Source organism: Triplophysa dalaica, chromosome 18 (assembly GCF_015846415.1).
Source record: "Triplophysa dalaica isolate WHDGS20190420 chromosome 18, ASM1584641v1, whole genome shotgun sequence".
Lineage (NCBI taxonomy): Eukaryota > Metazoa > Chordata > Actinopteri > Cypriniformes > Nemacheilidae > Triplophysa > Triplophysa dalaica.
Window position 1 is genome coordinate 7442595 of NC_079559.1, and position 22128 is coordinate 7464722.

Genomic DNA, 22128 nt, shown 5'->3' on the forward strand with positions numbered 1-22128 from the left:
TCACATGATTGGTGTAGCCACAGAAGTCTAGAAAGGTGATTGGCCGTTGGGTTTCCCTTCGCGACAGTGTAAACTTGAATGACGGATACCATCAATGGGAACGAGCGACATCAGGCGCATCATCAGGACCATTTGTGCCGGAAGCAAGGCAAAACTGTCCATATTTGGATTAAAACCTGACAGAAGATTTAAGGGCTTTTCGGTTGAATTAGGTAAGAAATGTTTGACAGTTCATACAAATCGTACATTATACCGAAACACGCCGGACGTCGGTGTCCGTCGTGGGGGCATCGAGTCTTGCATTCGTCTGCTGTATAACGATTTGTGGATTTTAGGATTTGAGCAGCGCTGTATATTATACATTTAGGAATGTAACACATTTTGGCGATTTCACAGCTAATATTCCATTCTTTTCGACCACGACTTTATAGATGATTGTCGTCTGCTTTGTGGTGTAAGAGTATTCAAATCTGCAGGGGTATGATAATCTGGACACGCAATTACGATCCAACATAAAGCATTTGGTTATCATAAAAAAACCCACAACGAAAATTAACAAAGATTTTTTCCCATCTATCTCCCAACTTCTTAATGTCAAGAGGATATGTTTTTATCATGTAGTGTGTTTTCAATCATGTCCATATGTATCAATTCTCTGACCTCAACATATCTCCTCAGTTACATTTACATTAAGGCATTTGGCAGACGCTTTTATCAAAAGTGACTTACATTGCTTTATCCTCTACATTTTACATAGGTATTTGCAATCCCCTGGGATCGAACCCACAACCTTGTGTTGTTACGCAATGCTCTTACCACTGAGCTACAGGAAAGCCTATTGGTGTATATTCCTGACATATAAAATAATTATATATTTTTTCTAAAATACAGGGCAATGGTAGCTCTAAGCAGACAAGAGTTCTTTCAGGAGCTGGGATCAGGTTGCTTGCTTCCAACTCTCCAGCAGGGTCTAGAACAAATATGGCAACTTTTACTTATCTGCCTAGTGTGTCGGCTGCTGTGGAGATTGGGTGAGAGGTTTTATGTAGTCTTATGATTATAGTAATAATTCTATGCATACAAAACAATTCAAAGCTACAAATTCAAGCTGCTGAAGAAACTGATTTAGTAAATTGTGTTTTTCTAACAGGTTTGCCCCCTTTCTTGAAGCATCTCAGTACGGTGATGGGTGGATTTTACGTGCTGTACTTGTTCTTCGAGCTGCACATGGTTTGGGTGGTGCTTCTCAGCCTGCTTTGCTACCTCATTCTCTTCCTGTGTCGTCATTCCAGCAGCCGGGGTCCATTCCTGTCCATCACTATCCTCATCTACCTGCTGTTAGGGTATAAAAACACATCATGTTACATCTTGTGTGTGTGTTTTTAACAGCAGTGTATGCATAAGATAGTCAATTTGCGTATATTTGTGTGCATCAAGAATCTCAGAATTGAATGTTTAAAAAAAATTGAACATATTTTCGTCTTTATATGTGAACGGTATCTCAAAAAAATGATTCTCGAAGGTCATCATCTACTCGATGTTCTCTAACTATTTATTTTGCTGACTAGAAATTGCTTTTTATAATGGCAGTCATTGAGTGTGGAACAGTCATGTCATTTATTGGTTAAACAGTGTAGGTTTCGGTGACAAATCTGTTAGCATTATTAAAAGCCGTTGAACATCCCTCGGGATAATTAAGACAGAAACGCTTTCCAAAAGAAAAAATTGTTGCATCTGTGCACCATCTTCAAAAACAAATGTTGCTTATCATTGACTCCCATGAGACTGTAAAATAAATTTTTTTTGAAAGCTCATCTGAAATACAAGCAGAATACATTCTTAAAACAAGATTTTTTTCTGTTTAAGAGAGTTACATATGATGGATACAATGACCTGGCATAAAATGAGAGGTGAGTTTGCTGTTTTGTTACCTATATAATAATGATCATTAGACCATGCTGGATATACCTTTACTAGAATGTAACTGAGTTTGATGTGAAATTCCTAGGTTCCCAGATGGTAGTGGCCATGAAGGCAATTTCTCTTGCGTTTGACCTTGACAAAGGCATAGTGGAGAAAGTTCCCTCTCCAGTGGAGTTCATGGGCTACATTTACTTTGTGGGGACAGTCATCTTTGGGCCCTGGATCAGCTTCAAGAGCTATATGGACACAGTGGAGAGTCGAAAACTTGTGAGTGTCAATTTAAAAAGTTGTCAGTATAAGATCAAAATTGGGTAGGCCTAAATGTGTTTCTCTAGGCTTTTTAGAGTTTGCTTTAAGTCTGTCTTTTTTTCCAGAGCCTCTCCTGGTTTGTAAAGTCAATCTGGAGCTGTGTGGCGAGTCAAATATGTTTAGTCATCTCTAATTGTATTGCACCATATATATTTCCCTATTTCATTCCAGTCTTTGGAGATAAGCTGCTTCGCAAGTGAGTAAAGAGATTTGAATCATTTAACCACTGTTTTGATAAAACATCATTTGGAGATGTAACATGTACATTTTGCATTTAAGAGATGTGTTTATCCAAAGAAAAAAGGAGGAAATAAAATATAATATTTTACAAAAGTTTTATAAAACTTACCGAGAGTTGAATAGATTGAATAATATTTTTTTAAGGATTTCCCTTATTTTCTTACGTTTTCTTTTCCTTTTACTCCCCCAGCAAGAAAAGGCGAAAAATAAGGTATTAATCTGATTACATTATTGATCAATAATTAAAAAAAATGGCAAAATGACACATAAATAATCATTGACTGAAGAAAATGAATTTAATGTTATTATATATTTGGCAAACTTTTCTGGATTGATCAGGGAATTCTCTATGCTTTGTTTATTTACATTTAGTCTATTCGTGTATATTAGTAAAAATTAAGAATTTTAATGATCATATTTAATAATTTTGCCATTTAATATTACTTCAATATTTCTTGCTTTTCAGAGGCTCCATAACAAGGTAAGCAAGCATATAATCACAATGTTTGAACAGAATAAACTCTGACTGTTGTTTTGTCTAGTCTTTGGTAACCTTGGTTTTCTTTTTCACCAGGTGGCTACAGGCCTATGAGAACAATCTGTCCTTCCATTTCAGTAATTACTTTGTGAGTTACCTGGGTGAGACAACAACCACACTGTCAGGTGCTGGATTCACAGAGGAGAAAGACAACCTTAAGTGGTATGTACAAATGTGACAGACTTCTATGTTAAAAAATGGTAATTTATTTTATCAGTGTTTTATTCACTCACTATTTCTGATGTTCTGTTTCTGTGGTTTCAGGGACATGACAATAGCAAAGCCGTTGAATGTTGAGTTTCCACGGTCTATGGTGGAGGTTGTAACTTCTTGGAACCTGCCCATGTCCCGCTGGCTCAACACCTGTATGTGTGTTATTTTAAATTGATGATGGTTATTTGCTTTCTAGATTTTTTTTTAATTTGTTATAAAAGAGTAGTCACACTATAGGGCATGATTGATGAACCAAAAATGGTCTAACTTACCTATATTTAGCCCATGTTTTGTGGGTTTTCTGTATTTCCTTCAAATATATTTGTAATTCACATTTATGCTCCTCTTTTAGATGTGTTTAAGAAGTCTCTCAAATATGGATCCTTCACCGCTATCATCTTGACATATGCAGCTAGCGCTCTGCTTCATGTAAGTAGCACTTTGGAATTGCACACTTGCTAAAGTATATTTATTGTAATGTAGTGCATTTTTCTTAGACACACCTTTTCGTGCAGTGCTTTAAAACTATTTACTTGGTTCTCTCAGGGTCTGAGCTTTCATATTGTGGCAGTATTATTTACTCTTGGCTTTATAACATACATTGAGCATGGTAAGTATATGCATAACACATTAACAAAAAATGTTAAGCCATTTAGCTACCTAACAAAACAAAAATATACAGGATCATACTGGAAAATATAATGCAATATATTAATCTATACATTTCCATTTGTTGGAACTAAGTGCTTATATTTTTCAATATACGAAAAGCACAAATTCCTTGTGTATTATTCAATTATCGAAATATTGGAATACATTAACAATGTATTATTCTATGTATTTGTCAAATATATATTACAAGATTTATTAAATTGAAAGTTATTATTAAGGAAAACTCTTTCCTTAAGGGATGATTAGATGCATAGAGTCTTTTCCAAACTATTTATTGTTTTTCATGTAGATGTTTTTGTTTTTTGTATCTGATGGATTTTACTTTTATTCTGTTTCTGTTTATTCTGTGTTTCAGTGCTTAGGAAAAGATTGTCTGTGATTTTAAATGCTTGCGTCCTCTCCAGGAAATGCCCATCTGACTGCAAACATCAAAACAAAAAGGCATGATACATGTCATTGAAGCTATTAAAGCACTTATTTATACAAACAAGTCACATATTTTATATAAGACTAGGACATCATGACAATTAATTTGATTATTTTATATTTTTCTTCTCTTTAGGCATTGTGGGTATATTTAATAAACGGGACATTTAGCGTGTTAGCAGTGCTACACTTAACATACCTTGGCTCCATTTTCGGCTCCAGCACAGATGACATGGACTCTGAAGAGGTTTGAAAAACTTGATTCACTGTAATCTCTTCCCATGTATTCTGCAAATTGCCTTTACAATTACATTTTTGTCCACAGGATGGTATGGCCAGTCACACCATTCAGAAATGGACACAGCTCAACTGGGCAAGCCACTGGTTGACCTTTGGCCTTTGGGTCCTGTATCGCCTTATTCTTTAAACTCTGAAACCTACATAGACAAAGAGAGGAAGGAGAAGATAGCAATATGCTGTGATTGGCTAAAACATGTGGGATTACCGCGGAGGTGCCATAGCCTTTTATTACATCCCTGTGAACTCTGGATGAACTTGACTGTGGAACAGAGTACTCACAAATCCGGGAAAACACTTATTTACATTTAATATGGTTCCACACAGCTGGTTCGGCCACAGCACAGACCAGGAAGTACCAGTTTTTTAAACTACCTAATGGAGCATCAGTTTTTTTTTTACAAACCACAGCACTCCAAAATATGTCTTAATTTTTAAATCTTTATAGTCAATACTGCACTCATCAATTCTTTGTGACTAAAAAATAAAGCTTAGACTTTATTTTTGTTTAATAGATTTAGGATCATACAAACTGTAAAAAAATATGTTTTAATTTTGTCTAAGGTGAAAATTGTTGATGTGTGAAAAGAAAGTAAATATTTCAGTAGTTTTTCTGTAATGCATAAACTACACAAATCAAGACTCAGTCAATACTCATAATGCAATTATGCAAAAAGTTAAGATTTAAGATTAAGATTTAATGTTATTTTTTACCTAAAGTTGAAAGTTTCTCAACGGGATTCAGATTTTCTTAACAATGACGTTCTCATTCATGTTCTACTGCTGACCAACATAACATTCAGAACTCTGAGTAGTGGTTAATACATTGTTTTCAGTCTGGTTAAGCTTGCCTCTTATTTGTATCTCAAATGGAGTATCTACTGTTGCTTTTCACTAAAGCTCATATCGTGCTGCGATTCACAATCAGAATACACCTGCTCGCTGTGTTTCATGAAAGACAGACATGCCGAATGACTAAATGAATGGTCATACATTTACACGTATAGGGCTGTGAATGAATAAGCTGAAATTCACGCCAACATTTTGTAACAAAAAAACGTTGAAAAGGAAAGTGTTCCAATTTTGCAGTGACCCTTATAACATTGAATTACTGAGGCAGTATGATTATGTTTGATCTTTTGTAATGTAAATTATAATCTTCCCGCATATATGAAATTAGTATTTAGGTATGTTTTTGGTTTTATGTGTTTTTATTTGATCATTTTATTGTTTTGATATTTTGTATTATTACTAATTGGTAGTAAATACATCATGGGCGCTAAAATATAGAATATTGTTTTTTTTTTAAGTGTAATGTGCCAAACAGAACATTTATAATATAAGCTTATGACCTTTTACATTAGTTTCCTTTTTGCGTTCAAGCAATTCCAATCAACAATACTCAAGCTATTTTTCTTTCTATTAAACTAAATGAATTTAAAAATGTCAATTTTTTCTTAGTAACTACTAAATAAAGAGTTCATATGACATGTTTTTACGTTATGTATGTCTAGGAGACGAGGCAAAGTGTTAATAATAAAATCTTTTATTTCGTCATTTTTAATGAATGCCTCGTAATGAATATAAAGAATGTCTATAGGATGACGTGCTTTACTTTTCCTCACAGTAGGTGGCAGTAGCGCGCAGGAATCGTGAGCGCGAGACGTTGTGGCAGGTCGGAAATAATACATCAAAACGTACTGCACTTGGGACAACATGGCGATGTCCTCAAGCATGGTACATTTGTGCCGTTTGACAGGCCGATCTTTAGGGACTGTACTCGGTTACAGCCGTGGCAAACCACTCACAAGCCGGAGATGGTATATAACTACCAGTGTTAGGAACAGTGAGTAAAACGCATGTTTTAATCTTATCCACACACAAGTCCAGACAATGTCGGAGGTCAAAAGAAATGGATAAGGTTTTCGTGCAGCATTTAACTATTGTTAGTTAGAAGTTAATGGCATATTGATGTGACCTCGGGAGTAAACATGCTATAGAATCACATCATGTGAAGACGATTTGCACAAGCTTAGAATACAGGGGAAGACAGCTTGTGACATTGTTGTGATGATAACCCCAAATTACCCTTTAGTATACGCCCATTGGCTTTCCATGCTGACCTTTGCCATACTAGTTTCAATATACTAAATATATCTCAGTTAATTTTGATACTTGGTGGGATTAAAATGGATATGTTGCCACTTCAATGGTAACCTTATCTTAATACACTGTTTCAATACAGATGCACAGTAGTGGTATTAGACTAGAGCTTTGCAAACAGATGGGTGAAGCCCACCAAAGACATACCCCCATAGTCTATTTCTATATAATTTTAGTAAAAAGAGATATTTGAAGGATTTTAATTAACTACTATTTTGTAAGTTAAGGGTTTCTTGTGAATTATGTGCCCCCCTCCCACATAAAGAAATGCTGTAGTACTGTAATCATTTCAATATTTCTAGATATTGTTTTTTTAAACATATACAATACTAACACACCATTTTGAACATATACTACGGCTTATCACTTTACTATATTTAATGTTATAGAATGCCGTAGTATATTAGAGTACTATTACGACACCGTGATAATAGTATAGTATACAATGTTATTTAAGCGTTGGCTAAAATATGCTGCTTATATATGCTTAAGAACCTATATTTGTTTTATTTGTAATCACTAACACTGCAAATTACATCAACAAAAGCTACACAGTCATACATCTTTTTGAATGAAAATTCATATCTACATTTGCTTAAGCCACTCCTTTAATGCCACTGCAGCCAACCGTATGGAAAGCACTATTAGGCACTGAATTACCACGTTCATACAGTATATCATGATATTTGGGAAGTTGACTGATAAACCGTACCATGTGACCTATGGTGTGACTTTAAACTGTTAATATTATTTTATATGATTAATATATGTTATTAGAATCCAAAATAGCTAAAGAGAGAATTGTCACACTGTTCGTTTTTTTTTTGCTAAACTCAAGGACACATGTGCAGTTTATTTGTCAACTACCCCTTTTAGATGATATACTTTTGATGATGTACTTTTAAGAATGCCATAGGATAAAAAGCTACTAAAATCATGGTACTGTTGAAGTAACCCAACATGTCAAAGGTAGTTTCATAGTACTAACAATAGATTGTGTAAGACATATTATTAAAGATGCTGTGTCTTTCAACAGATTTAAAGTTTAAGCTTGATGAACGGACAGCTCATAGCAGTCTGGATCTTTTTAAGAAGGACACGGGTGTGATCTATCGAAGTCTTGGTTTGGATCCCACCCTTGTGCAGGACACCCCTCTACGGTTCCGTGACTGGGCCGTGGTCCTTGCTGATGCACACATCGATTCTGGCCGTCACTATTGGGAGGTCACGGTCAAAAAGTCCCATGAGTTTAGGCTGGGCGCGACTGACGTGCTGACCTCACGTGATGAATGTGTGGGCACTAATTCCACTTCCTGGGTGTTTGCATATGTCCAGAGGAAGTGGTTTGCCATGACCAGCGGTAAGCAGGTCCCGGTGCCATTAGTGGGGAAACCCGATCGGGTTGGGCTCTTACTGGACTTTGAGGCTGGGCGTCTCAGTTTGGTGGACATACAGAAAGTTCAAGTAGTCCATACTATAAAAACACAGTTCCGCTCGCCCGTCTGTCCAGCGGTTGGGCTTTGGGATGGAGAGTTGCTTACACACTCCGGGATGGAGATTCCAGAAGGGCTTTAGTAACTTGTGTGCTCAATTACACAAGGATGGTACATGGCTTTTAATGGATAGAGAAGGGGGAGTAGGGGCCATATGGAAAGACTAAGAAGACAGCACTTAATGGCCCTTTCTCATTACCGTCCTAAACTAACATGACTAAGCTGTGTATTTACACAGGGTCTGTCCATCCTGCTGCTGAGCACATTCTCATGTTGAGTCATTTGTGATCATGCAGGTGAACTGATCAACCTACATATTTCACATAAGAATACTAGTCATTTCTAATTTCTCATTTTCCATTGGTGTTTTAGGACAGTGTGTTTGGTCCAGCTTACATGACAGATGCTTTTGAATAAAGACACTCTTGACTTGTGATTTTATTAACTTTATTTACAGTTTCCTCTTCTCGCTTAATTTACGTCTTTCCATTCGTATTCCTTTTTTTACTTTACAGACACACCTTAAAGGGACAGTTCACACCAAAGTGAAAATTCTGTCAACATTTAGTCACCTTCATGTCATTCCAAACCTGTATGACTTTCTTCTGCCAAGGACAAAAGAAGATATTTAGAAAAACGTTGTTGCAAAACATTGACTTCCACTGAATGAACACAAAACCATCGAGACATTTCTCAAAATACCTTCTTTTTGTGTTCCACAGAAGAAAGTCGTTTACAGGTTATGAAGAGAATGATTAAATAAAGAAACTATAAAAATTTTTGGGTGAACTATCCGTTGAACATAAGAACGGTTTTATAATAAGAGATAAAGTGCCAATACTAACAAGTCCTAAATTCTTTTTATTTCTTGCCAAATCATCAGCATGCTAAGTTAAAGCTTTTGTGCCCTACATACAAATAACATTTTAAATTACATAATATTTTACAAACATATCTAAACATCTTACAAAATTGTACATATATACAAATATATGCTCAAAAAGGTTTTGCTCTATAATATTAATAGCCCAAGTGACATGAAAATGAACCATTTTCTAATTGGGTTATTTCATAACCAGCTAAATTTTTATTCTATGTGTTTATATGTTTGTCTTAATTCAGCAAGTCTGTAAGATTTCTAAGACTTTACCAGTGTTGGAGTGTAAGCGACAGTTAAGATGTAAAATATTGTTAAATATAATTCTGTATGAAAAGTAAAAGCATAAACATTTCTAAGTTGGTCCAATAAACCAAACTGTTTTGTGAACTGTACCAGAAATTTCTAACCACTTGTAGGTTCGTATTCCATAGTATAATAAGGTACAGCTTTGGTTTGAAGCCTAGCACTACATTATTGGATGCATGTCTGGCCAGTATGTTCCTCTACAGGCTGTCATAAATGTCCAGGGCCCCTTATTGACATCTCGCAACAACATGCTTCATTGCATTCTGAAGTCAAGAGCAATGGTGTAGGATTCGCCCACGGCAATGCTCAATCACATTAAACCTTCCAGAGTTTCCATGCTTTTCAGTTCTTCGGCGTCCATTGTGGAATCAGGGCACTTGTCTGAACTGAGCTCTTCAGGTATTAATGTGTGCGTATAAATGCTCTGGTACTCCTGCATTGCCTTGACCACGGCATTGTGCCCGAACTGCATAGCATCATCGAGGGGTGTGTTCCCCCATCTGAAGAGAAGATGATTTGACTTGCATTACTAACAAAATGACAGGCAGAACTAAAACAGAACAGCAAGGAGAGTGATGTTTTTACCTGTCCTTTGCATTTGGGTTGACTTTGCAGGTGTCTGTTAAAAACCTGACAGCATCCAAGTGTCCTGAAATCAGACATTCTAGTTTTAGAGAAAAACTGCACTCAATCTTCATTTTCCAATATAGGACTGACTAACACTGAATGTGGTTTGGATCGGATTTTTTAAATATATATTTTAATCATTTATTATTATGAACTAAACAATTTTGAGACTGAAACCCCCCCCAAAAGATTTTCTTACCTTCTGCTGAAGCCACATGTAGGGCAGTGCGGGAGTCATAGTCAGTCAGTTCCAAATTGACCGCAGAAAGAGCGATTCTGTAAAACAAATAGATCTCTTATTGAAATAAATTTCTGCACATACGGAAACAACTCCATTCATTTTTCATGATAAAAACAAATATATAGATATATTTTTTTACCTTCTGAGAGCTGAAACATCTCCACTGTAAGCAGCAAACATCAGATCCACCACTGATTTGTTCTGCAGTATCACACATAATAAATAAATATACATCTATCTATTGTTACCTCTTCTTTGTTGGCGCTTTGTGAATGGAATATCAGATTTGGTCTTACCCTATCGTGGCCTGTCTGTCTGCGAGGGTCTAGCTTCTTGGTAAAGTGTCTCAGATTATCATAGTTGTGGAAGTTAAAGAGGGAAACTAACTCCTACAAAAAAAGATGCAGATCTGAGTAGTGGTCAGAATACCATTATGCTTTTAAAATTGTACATCAATTGAGGCTAGTATTTTGTTCCAAACAGAGACCCAGTTGAAGAAAAAGAGATCTTAAAGTACTTGACAGAAGTGAATTCCTCGGATACTGTTGCCGACGCGGTCAATGGGAGGAGACCAGCACATCACGCCCATGATATTAGGAACCACAAGTAGTACGGCACCAGACACCCCAGATTTGGCAGGCAAGCCCACCTGAGGTACACACACAAAATAAATTAGGGATTGTGATTTTCTTATTAGAGAGGAGGTGACAGCAAAATTTAGTTCCTCAGACCTGACATGATAGCAAGTAAGTTAGTTTTTCCCCCCTAATATTTAAAGTATTAAAAATGACACTTCTGCACATCTTCTGGACTTACGCGAAAGGCAAACTGGCCGGAGAAGTCATACATGCCGCAGGAGTGCATGAGACTGAGTGTGTTTCGTACTGCCTCTGCACTGAGCACATGCTCGCCTGTGATTGGACAAATCCCTCCATTAGCCAACGTAGCTGCCATGACGCTGCCGGATTCACAAGTAACCTCGATAGAACATAGCTGTAAATTAAAGAGACACAAAAAGATAAAGATACGGGTTTAAAAGAAAACTAGTGTCTTTGAAGATGGGTGATTCTGTATTCTGATCAATGTGTGGGGGATTTTTCCATACATTTATTTGGCATCGGGCATAAATCTCTATTGATATTGCTTAAAAAGAGTAGTAATCAAAACATTCATGCACATAGCACAAACAGTGCAAGACAAACTGTTTCCTACCTCTGTATGAACGATAATAGCAAGCACTACTGATCTTTCTAATCTATTGATCTCTACAGTCAACAATAATGAAGCAAATAGCCATTTGAAACCTGAAAGTAGAAATCGAGGGCTGCCATCATGTCAACTCCTCTGGGAAAACACTACAGGACAGAAGCAAGCAAGTGACAATATCATGACCCACAAAAATACATTTCAGTATGCTTATACAGTGAAGAAGGAATATGAAAACATACTTTTTTCTCTTTGAGATAATAGCCAATTGCATAGTTCCTATAACCGGTTTCTTTCTCTGACTGGAAACTTTAAAACATAATAAAAGTTATTATGAATCATATAACTAATACACCATCAAACCAGAACATTCATTGATTTCAAATTGTAATGTCAAAAAACTCACGTGGCATTACTGAATCCAACATATTCTCTGCCAGACATTCTATTCAGATAATCCATCATCTGAGAGAGAAATTAATATGAATAAATGAACTAACAGCAGATGTTAAAGATATTGCAGACATGGTGCAATCTACTTACAAAGTCAAACTTCTCTGCCTTGTTGGACCCAGGCTGTAATAAAAAATTAACAAAATCATAATTTTTCATGCCGATAAAACTTACAATTTCAGGTACAATTTTAACACAGCAAATCTTCATATTTTGCCATATAAACTATTTTGTTTTGGGATTAATCTATAAATACCTTGCAGTAACAGTGCAGTATACAATCTGACACATGAGGGCAGCGTGTACAAGTAGTGTGTTAGAAGTGGTGTGAGCTGACTGAGACCATTCATTTAGAAATTTTGAACCCTACCAACTCTGATAGTTGCTGTATCTTAACCAATGGTCATAAATTCGAACGCATAAAACGTATACATTAAAGGCATAAAAAGAAAGGCAGGCATTTGCTAATGTAATGAGAAACTGCATCTTAAATTAAAACTAATTTATTTCTAAATAAAAAATACTCCACCAGTGAAAGGTCTGGACACCTGAATATATGTCTCATGATCTCAAAAATATATGTCATGTCAACAAATATACATTGTGCCTTCGTAAAATCTTGTATTGTGTATGTGTTGTTATTTATTTTATTTTATTATAAATGAGATGGATCGGATAGTAGAACAGCTTTCAATTATTCTAAATATGAAAAATATTTATTATTTAATATTATTATTTTAACTAAAAATAATGAAGAAAACATTAAGTCGGTGTTAGTAAAGTAAAGTTATGACTATACAATTTGTGAAATTGATCATTAAGTGAAATGATTTACTGTTAACTAATAGTTCCTGCAATTTGGCAATGCAGACAAACTGCTGCACATGTTGTTTCATGTGTCCTAAAAATATGATGTAAAGATGACTAGTTGTTTAAGGCAGGTGGCCGGGTCTATCAGGAAAGGTCAGTGCAATGCGATCATAGCTGTGAAATGTGTTCCATCTTACAAAGTGCTTGTCTTTGATTCACAACATGTTGAGTAATAACCTTAACAGATCAAATTACAAACTTTTGCACTTTCAAATTTGTACCGTACAATAAACGTTACAACTTTTACGTTGAATTGAAAACGCATGCGGTCAGATTATAAATCTATTAGTTCTTGAAATGATTACAATTCTTTGTGTACTTTTTTATTTTCTCTTTTTTTATACTTTCGATCCTAAAACAGGATTTCCTGTGGCTCAGTGGTTAGAGAGTGGCGTTAGCAAAGCCAAGGTCATGGGTTCGACCCTAGGGGTAGGGCTACTTAGAAACAAATGTATAATATAATGCAATGTAAATCGTTATGCGTTAATTTATAACAAGAAATTATTATAACCATGTAAAAAGGATTGTTTCACACTGCATAGTTTCATTGGTTGTTTGGACACACCTCCTGAGCCACTGTAGGTCATATGTTATTCCCCATATGCCAACCCCCTCCTACCCGACATCCATTTCCACAACACAATTCCCACATCATCACGCAGACACATTTTGATCTATTTTAAACTGTCAAGAGAAAAGAGCCCAAAAACAATTATCTTAGTTTCTACTTCAGGCGGCAACATGAAAATTGATCAGTATATTCAACTTTTATTGACAAATAAACTTAACTAAAAACAACAAATATATGAACAATTTATCACTTACGTTTATCAGAGAACTTATTACAATGGCCCCAGCATTCACCATGGGATTATGGGGTTTGTCTGAAAAAACAATAACAATGTACAAAAACATTAAAGGTGCTGAAAAAGTCCTTCCATAACAAAAGGATTCCATAACCTTTGCAGAAGTCACATTTCCCAGAGATGATAAAATTCTTAGATAAGATTTCTACGATTAATAACTTCCTTTTATTCTAACTTGGATAAAGTACATTCTCAAAAAATAAAGATGCTTAGCGATGCCATAGAATAACTTTTTTTGTCTAGATGGTTCCATAAAGATCCTTCAACATCAGGAGAACCTTTCTGTTTCACAAAAAGTTATTCGTGGCGAAAAAGGTTCTTCAAATTATTAAAATTGAAGAAAGATGTGGTTCCTTAAAGAACCTTTGAACCCAAACATTTTCTTTTATCACATGGCTGTGAAGAACCTTTTAAGCACCTTTATTTTGAAGAGTGTTGAACACAAAGGTTATTGATCGTATCTCTAATTTACCTTATGCCCTTAGTTTAAAAGCTCTGTAAATATAGCAGATGTAACATTTATTTTAAAGATGGAAACTTTATGAGAACTACATTCTCACATTTAGTCAAAATGACCAGGAACCAGCTGGGAATATTTCCAAAATACCTGTAGTTCACCTGAGTGTTTACAGGTACACTTAAGTACTTATGTGGACGTATCAGTAAATTACAGGAAAAAGTGTTTCTCACCCTCTTCATCTAAAAAGAGTTTGTTGAATTTGAGGCCGCTAGGTTCTTTTCCCACGTATTTGTGCACTTGTTCAGTGCCGGACTCATGCACAGCCAGTGCGTACTCCAGAGGTTTCACACAGGACTGGAGACAGAACGGCATATTTGTGTCACCAATAGAATGTCTACAGAAATGAAAACAAACGGAAAACAGGAGAAAGTCAATGTACTTTAAGAAAGAGAAATAGTTTGTGTCAGTTGTGTCTTGTTTGTCTGAAGATTGTTCTGGATTCTGTTCTCATCACATACATGTGAGTAAAGACTGTTTGAAGATTTTAGATTTTACCTCTGACCATCTACTGTACACAGAGAAACTCCCCAGAGATCAGGGCTGAACTTTGCCAGCTGAGGGATGTAGTTGGCTACCTATACAAACCCATACAAACACAGAAGAGGTTTTAAAAAAATGTGAATATAAAGGTGATTTAACAGAGAAGTAAATGTATATAACTCACTTTTCCTCCTTCCCGAGCTTGTGCGTTGTGATACAGGTGGTTGATGAGGGATGAAAAGGCATCGAAATCTGGAATGATGAACTTCCTTTGGAAGGCTTGAGTCAGCAGGACAATATTGCTCCCAACACATCTACAAAATCACATATGCTTGTGTCACGCAACTGTGACTAAACAGCCACCTGTGATGTGAAATGTGTTTAAGAGAGTTTTACAAGCCCAACCATGGATACTTGATCCACGTTCATTAACACTGCTGAGCTGGTTTGATACAGCGATAAACTGCGATTAAGACGACAAACAAATATTTTGTCAATGCTAAACAAGTCTCAGGTGCTCCACACATGCTCCAGCAGGACGCACGCACACTCACATGCAAAAACAAATGTGACAGGTGCTTTTCTATTAATGTTGGAGGACAGAGAGTTGGGTAATTTATTTGTGTATGACAGTATGATTTATGTGCGTGTGTGCACAGTATTCCGGCACTTATGAAACAGTAGTATTTTCAGTGTTCCAGGAATATTGCACTCTTGTTTACCCTCCGTGTGCCAACATTCTGACAACTGTTAGTGGTGCACACCAAGATCTTTTCTATGTTCATCACAAGAGTAGTTCACCCAAAAATGAAAATTCTGTCATCATTTACTCACATCTTGTTATTTCAAACCTGTATGGCTTACTTTCTTCTGCACATAAGAAAGAATAATTTTGTATATTTTAAGCCATACTGGTTTGAAATGACAAGAAGGAAAATAAAGATGACATGGATTGGACCATCCCTTTGAAGGCACAAATATACACATGTACAGTATATAGAATTACATTGCTTAGTGAATTTCCAACTCACTTTCTGAACAGTTCCTGGTCCATCATTGCGTTTCCAACAGAATCTTGGACTGCTTGGTGAATCTGTCGCATGCAGTCTCTCAAACGGGGGTCCGAGGTGAGCAGCCCTGTGCTTCTGAGGGCCTATTAAAACATGAACACACAGTTTATTATTTCAAAAGAAATGGCTTATTGCTTAGTGTTAAGTACAATATTTAGTTCATGATTTGCTTGAAAAGGGAATACAAAGATATACAGAGGCTTGTGATATGTTTTTGTCCCTATAAATCATTCATTGTATATTGGCTACAGTATGTTTATGTGCGCTACTTGTGATTTACAGTATATGGATATCTTTAATTATGGGCTGAAATCTGACACGCTTGTGTTACAGTGTGACAGTGCTTACATTAGTCTAATAATAGTCTTAACCATCAGTCATTTGAAGGAATTTGTTTTCATAAGTCAGTAATATATAGCTGTAACATTTCAGTTATGCACAAAGCTGTTTGATAAATGATGGATTTATTGGTGGTGTGACCATCATATATATATAGCAAAAGAACATCATGGATATATATTTTAGCAGACATTTAAGTGTGAGATTGTGAAGTTGTTTCTATTTCAGGGAGCCATGTGCACTGAAACACATACACACACACACACAAACACACACACAAATGTAAATGCATGGTTTCTCTATGAATGACTAGAAATAAAGAGGTGAAGGTTTCTGGGGGTTTTAGGTTTTGTTTTAAATAGTTCTTATTTATTACTCCATTTAATATAATGTCATGGACATATTTAATAGGGGCTGTTTGGCTGTAGCTCTTGCTTGGTTCAACCACATGACCCCAACCTGATGTGTATTTATAGAAACAACATTATGCAAAACCCACCATTTTTATGACTGTAACTGAGTAACTCTTAATGTCCCTCATTCCAGTCATACTTTAAAGGGTTCAAAGATACTTTAAAAAGTTCAGATACAGTAACTTTAAATGCATTGAATTATAAATTATGTAGACTGTATTAAATTATATTAACTATTAAATGTCTTTCTCTTTGTGTGTTAACTCACTGCACATCTAACACACATACTGTATAGTTGTCATCAGCAATGTGACTTTATTTGTGCTACTCACAGCTAGAAAACGTGCCACAGAGATTTTCTCTTCTCCCTGGGTGATGGTGTAGAACAACAGGTCTTCCAACCCAGCAACCACCCTCTTAGTTCTCAAAACAACACAACACATTACTTTCATAATTCAAAATCACCTTTATTGAAACATTTAATGCAGGCAAGAGGCAGTCACTCTTTAAAATCAAAAGCAAAAACACAATGATAAGGCAAACTCATCTGTAGGGAATTACCTGTACATCGCTGAGTCCGCATCTGTTGCCAGGTGCTGATGGCGAGGATGCTGACCATGTGACGCGCTCGTGCGCAGCAGCCGCACATGTGTCTGTGTTCTGCCGCAACATCCCGCAACTCTCTCCCATTTTCCAGCATTTCTTATGAGCAAAATTCCAGCGCTGGACGCTCTTAACGTTTTAACACAATGCATAATCAGTCCGGAGATTTATTTGTGTAAATCAATAACCTACAATAGCTCTAAATTAGTCTAAATGAAAAGTTTATCTTATGCGTGATTTGTCTTCTTTCTTGTAGATTCCAAGTCCTTTATACAAACACCCCACGAGGAACGAGTGATATCTGTTGACAAATTTAGCCGGTAAAGCGAGAACTCTCACGCAGGTGGGAAACACCCGCTGGCGGTGTGAGGGGCGTGACTCTGTGTATGATGTAACATTGGTGGATCACAGAACGGAAGCGGCAGATGATTCAATTATTGGCGGAAACTATTCAATTGATCTATTTTATGAATATTATACTTTTTCTGATATTTGTATTATTTTAATGCGGATAGAGAATAAAGAAGCAACGACATCCATCCATCCATCCATCCATCCATCCATTTTCTACCGCTTTATCCGAACTACCTCGGGTCACGGGGATCCTGTGCCTATCTCAGGAGTCATCGGGCATCAAGGCAGGATACACCCTGGATGGAGTGCCAACCCATCGCAGGGCAAACACACTCAAGCAACGACATATTCAAAATAAAATTATTGTGGGTGTTGGTACAGCTGCTTAGGCAACCAGTTTAATCCTGTCAGAGCTTGATTTTATGTTGTATTGTCCATGATCCATTATTCCAATATTAATAAATTCGTTTGAAAGGAGTTAATAATTGTTATAATTAGCATGAGGACACAAAACAAGAAAACAATTTCAAAATTGTAAACCATAGTTGCTGAAATTATCACTCTATTCAGGCCAATGTATAAATTGTACATAGCATTTGGAGGCCATTACATACAGTAAAGTATCCATTCCCCTTCATTTTATTCACATTTGGTTATGTTACTGCCTAATCTTAAACTACTTCAAAACATTTTTGTATAAATCTTCACTCCATGCACAATAATGTCAAAACAAAATACTTTTTTTTGAGACTTAGAACTAAAAACGAAAATAATATGTTGGATACGCATAACCTTAAATCAATAGTTGGTTAAAGCACCTTTAATGACTCTTTTTTGGTATGATGATGTGACAAGCTTAAGACATCTGCATTTGGCAATTTTCTGCCATTTCTCTCCACATATCCTCTTAAACTCTGTCAGGTTGGATGGAGATCATCACAAACATTTTCAGGTTTATACAGAGATGTTCAGTTGAATTTGCCACAGGTTAACTCCATTCGAAGTATAGAAACATCAACAAGCAAAACTAATGCTTCTGAGCTGAATTTCAAGTATCCCAGAAAAGGGTATTGATACTTATGCAATGCACTTATTTCAGTTTTTAATTTTTAATAAATTAGCAAAGTTATCACAAATCAGTTTTTTGTTTTGACATTATTGTCCATGCAGTGTAGATGAATGTATATTTTTTTCATTTAAAAGTAGTTTAAGATAAGCAAAATAACAAAATCTGAATAAAATGAAGGGGGATGAATACTTTTGCAAGGCACTGTACAAGGATAAAATATGGAAATGTTCTATAGTGTAAGATGGAAATCGGTCGCCCCTAGAAATTCACTCCTTGGGCTCCGTTCCCCAGCGTTGTCCCGATTTCCAGCCCTCCATGTGATGAAGCCCTCGTGGAGAACTCACTTTTTAGCCATTGTTATCATGTTGGTTTACCTTTTATATTTTTGAATAGAACTAAATAAATATATTGTTGGGGTGGGGTTACTTTGATTTCAAATCTTCCTAAAAGCTGTTTCTTGAATTCAGGGGGATAGGCCATAAAAATTAAACAGTGTCCCTCCCTCCAGCCTGGTGAAGAGGTTCTGTAAAGGCCTGAGCGGGGTTCCAGGTTATTTTTCTTTAAAGATCATACCACTGATATTCTAGATCTTCTGGGACGTCATGTGGGTCATCATGCCTAATGGATAACTATGTCAGCCTTTGCTTGGGGTCACAAGTATCAGATCCAAGTGGCATTTTAACACATTCTGCTGTGCCCTTAATGTTTTTAGGCTGTGGATTTTGTTTGATTTTGTGTTAACTACCCTAACCTACCTCTTACAGTCGAGACTCTAGAAGGCCATGAATGTCATTTGTATGGGGCTCCCCCTGGTGGACATATTTGTAACTACATTCTGATGCACAGGTGCGTCCATAGATGAATATAAAACGTTCAGCTTTGCTATGTGAATTTACACGTTGGGATTTATATGTTGAAGGTTATTTGTTCATTACTACAACAACCTTTTCAGTCGAAAGAGCCCTTTGGCTACCTTCTTTTACCTGTAGGGGGCAGGCCACACCAACACACCTTTGTGAACGCAAACAGAATCAGCACCACAAGACCTCACCTCTTTCAGCTGAATGCCAGTTCAGTAGCACTGGGAGATTTATTTACAACCTCAATTTGGTGTTTGTAAAGGAGCATAAAAATAAGTCAATGGTTTTCTCTTTTCAGTTCTATGGAATTTTAACACCGACCGAATTGGCTGTGAGCGTTTTTTCAGTGCATTCCACACAGGCTGTGTGGGCCATTGTCTTGTTGTCTTTGGGGACCGGTCACAAACTTCCACCCCCAACTCACACACACTTACACACACAAAGAATGAGAAATTGGCCTTCTTCTCATTACATATGCAATTTGTCTTCCTTAAAGCAGCTCCACTGCAGCTGGTAGATATTGGGTGGAGGGCACATAGTTTAAAATTAGCCTACCTCCAGCTATCATCAGATCAGACACCCATGTCTCTCGAATCGTATCCTTTTGTGTTGGCACACACACATTCATGCACACGTGCACACACCCTAACCCATGCCCTACTGATGACCAGGCTTCTCTTGGTGGAGAATGTTTTTCATTCCTTCTCGGTGTCCATGAATGCTGGCTTTGTCTACCTGCTCCATCTTAAGCCACCCCTCTCCCCTCCATCTTCCTCTCCCAAGATTCTGTGATCTGTGTGCTGGACAGAACTGCCATAGGTATATTGAATTCGTGTGCAGTTTGTCTGATTAACCAAGAACATATATTTATAGGCAAACATTTTTTTTGACTAAAAACATATTCAAAATATATACGTTTTTCATTATTGACCTATGAGGTTGTATTACACATTGCAACAAAATATGATCATTTGAATACTTTCTTTGATACTCTCTGTTGAATGCTCTGTACGTATTCTTGAATAATAAACCAATGGATCCACTTGTACAATGAATTCAACACTTGTGTTTTTACATAACCAAATATCCACATACCACCTGAATTCTTTGAGAACCTGGATCTGCAATGTCCACAAACAGGGTCAGTTTCTCAGGATAGTTCACAAGATAAGGTCTCAACCTTATAAGTCTACCAGGGAGCTGCTAAGAATGCAGAGCCTTGTGGTGAATGTTTGTTTTGTTTAAGTCATCATTTTGTGTGTGTTCTAAGGTCCAGCCTTGGTAAACAGTATTGGTTCAACAAAAATAAAACAACAGTTTATGTTATATTCTCAGTACTGATTGGAGGAAATATTCCAGAAGCCTGTGGTCCTAACTATTCATTTACATAATTTTGATTAAATCAGATCTGGATCAGAAATGAAAAGTCAAAGGGGAGCAGTTAAATCTGGCTGGTGGTGTCCTAGACGTATTAAGCTCTGTCAATGGGGATTCCTCATTCAGAAACTGCTGTCGAAAATCCTGCGTCCTAGGAAGTCGTCCCTCTGTTTGCCATAGATTATCTGAAAAGTTATGAGAATAAATAGAAAGCTTTATGAGACCAAACATAAAGGGCGCCTTCAGCCCCCCAACGTGGACTGTAATATCAAACAGAACAGTATAGGTTCCCACGGCTGTCACAGTTTGATTTTACTCACTACAAAAATCACAGAATACGTTAGTTTTAGCTTGTTGTCCACAAATATGAGAGAGCACACAGTCTGTAAAAGTGTAATTGAGAAACAGTTAAAATATCCCATCTTGGACGGTCTTCAAATTATGATTTTGTGAGATGTACTATGGATGGTTTACTCAAAAACTTATCCTCATGTTGTTCAAAATCTGTTTATGACCTTTTTTTCTATGGAACAGAATTTTTTTTTGGGAGAAATGACTTCCATACAAGGGAAGTCAATGGGGGCTAATTTTGTTTGGTGACCAACGTTCTTTAAAATGTGCTCTTTTGTGTTCTACAGAAGAAAGAAAGTCAAACAGGTTTGGAATCACATAAAGGTGAGTGCATGATGATAGATTTTTCATTTTTGGGTGAACTATCCTAACTATTACAGAATACTAGAATGTCCACTGATGTGAAGCCATGGCAAATAAACCAGACCATTTGTGTTTCATGATTAAATACACACGTATTTTTATTATTAATTCTGTTTTATTTTATTTGTTTTTTTTAGAAATACAAGATTGGTCTAAAAATATCACATTAGAAGAAACCCACGGCCAATGCTGAATCATTTGGCACGGATCGGCCTTCTGTCACAAGTGCTTTCAGTCGATGTTTCACCAATCACCAGGCCTGGCATCATCTGATCTCCAGCAACCCAGTCACCCTACACACCCCTGGAGCCTCACCGTCTTCCTGCCACCACCCTTCTCCTCTCTTCATCCCTCTACCTTTCCACACCCTCCCTCCATCTACAGACGCGGCTCTCCGCTCCCCCACTGCCCGGTGCGCTCTCACATTCCACAGGTCTGCACACAGAGCCGCATTGTGTGTGTGTTGTACAGAGCACACAGTCAGGCCTCATACTGGACCCACAGTTAGACACACACACACATCCTCGTCGAAAAGGGTGCGTGCACAGTCGCCCAGATGAGTACACACATACACGTATCCCTTCATGAAGCTAACAGACATTGAGT

The 22128-nt window shown here is 36.8% G+C and overlaps 3 protein-coding genes across 3 annotated transcripts; 2 read left to right on the forward strand and 1 right to left on the reverse strand.

The window, feature by feature from the left end:
• The first annotated feature begins 97 nt into the window (after positions 1-97).
• porcn (porcupine O-acyltransferase) lies at positions 98-6106 on the forward strand. Its single transcript, XM_056729454.1, has 15 exons — positions 98-212; positions 892-1031; positions 1151-1343; positions 1867-1910; positions 2009-2190; positions 2298-2428; positions 2663-2683; positions 2939-2953; positions 3047-3172; positions 3275-3375; positions 3576-3652; positions 3770-3833; positions 4251-4336; positions 4458-4568; positions 4647-6106. The coding sequence occupies exons 2-15, from the start codon at positions 896-898 to the stop codon at positions 4746-4748; spliced, it is 1389 nt and encodes a 462-aa protein (XP_056585432.1). The 5' UTR covers positions 98-212; positions 892-895; the 3' UTR covers positions 4749-6106.
• Positions 6107-6288: 182 nt separating this feature from the next.
• Positions 6289-8724, forward strand: spryd4 (SPRY domain containing 4). The gene is made up of 2 exons (XM_056730028.1): positions 6289-6464; positions 7818-8724. The coding sequence occupies exons 1-2, from the start codon at positions 6335-6337 to the stop codon at positions 8354-8356; spliced, it is 669 nt and encodes a 222-aa protein (XP_056586006.1). The 5' UTR covers positions 6289-6334; the 3' UTR covers positions 8357-8724.
• A 132-nt stretch (positions 8725-8856) lies between these two features.
• Positions 8857-17442, reverse strand: gls2a (glutaminase 2a (liver, mitochondrial)). The gene is made up of 18 exons (XM_056730027.1): positions 17107-17442; positions 16878-16968; positions 15755-15876; positions 14908-15037; positions 14739-14818; positions 14414-14577; positions 13683-13741; positions 12078-12110; positions 11941-11999; positions 11777-11843; positions 11633-11683; positions 11145-11321; positions 10846-10977; positions 10625-10717; positions 10468-10529; positions 10287-10363; positions 10046-10109; positions 8857-9960 (listed from the first exon to the last, which is right to left on the reverse strand). Exons 1-18 carry the CDS (start codon positions 17298-17300, stop codon positions 9771-9773), a joined length of 1845 nt encoding a protein of 614 aa, XP_056586005.1. The 5' UTR covers positions 17301-17442; the 3' UTR covers positions 8857-9770.
• Positions 17443-22128: the final 4686 nt, after the last annotated feature.

Bases quoted from the DNA above. Each gene is read 5' to 3' on its own strand.
- porcn (XM_056729454.1), top strand. From the start codon at position 896: ATGGTAGCTCTAAGCAGACAAGAGTTCTTTCAGGAGCTGGGATCAGGT. The intron at 3,376-3,575 runs GTATGTGTGTTA...CTCCTCTTTTAG, and splicing joins GTCCCGCTGGCTCAACACCT to ATGTGTTTAAGAAGTCTCTC. The intron at 4,337-4,457 runs GCATGATACATG...TCTTCTCTTTAG, and splicing joins GCAAACATCAAAACAAAAAG to GCATTGTGGGTATATTTAAT.
- spryd4 (XM_056730028.1), top strand. From the start codon at position 6,335: ATGGCGATGTCCTCAAGCATGGTACATTTGTGCCGTTTGACAGGCCGA. The intron at 6,465-7,817 runs GTGAGTAAAACG...GTCTTTCAACAG, and splicing joins AACTACCAGTGTTAGGAACA to ATTTAAAGTTTAAGCTTGAT.
- gls2a (XM_056730027.1), bottom strand. From the start codon at position 17,300: ATGCATTGTGTTAAAACGTTAAGAGCGTCCAGCGCTGGAATTTTGCTC. The intron at 15,877-16,877 runs GTGAGTAGCACA...ATGTTTTAATAG, and splicing joins CTGTGGCACGTTTTCTAGCT to GCCCTCAGAAGCACAGGGCT. The intron at 10,978-11,144 runs GTAAGTCCAGAA...TGTGTACCTCAG, and splicing joins CCGGCCAGTTTGCCTTTCGC to GTGGGCTTGCCTGCCAAATC.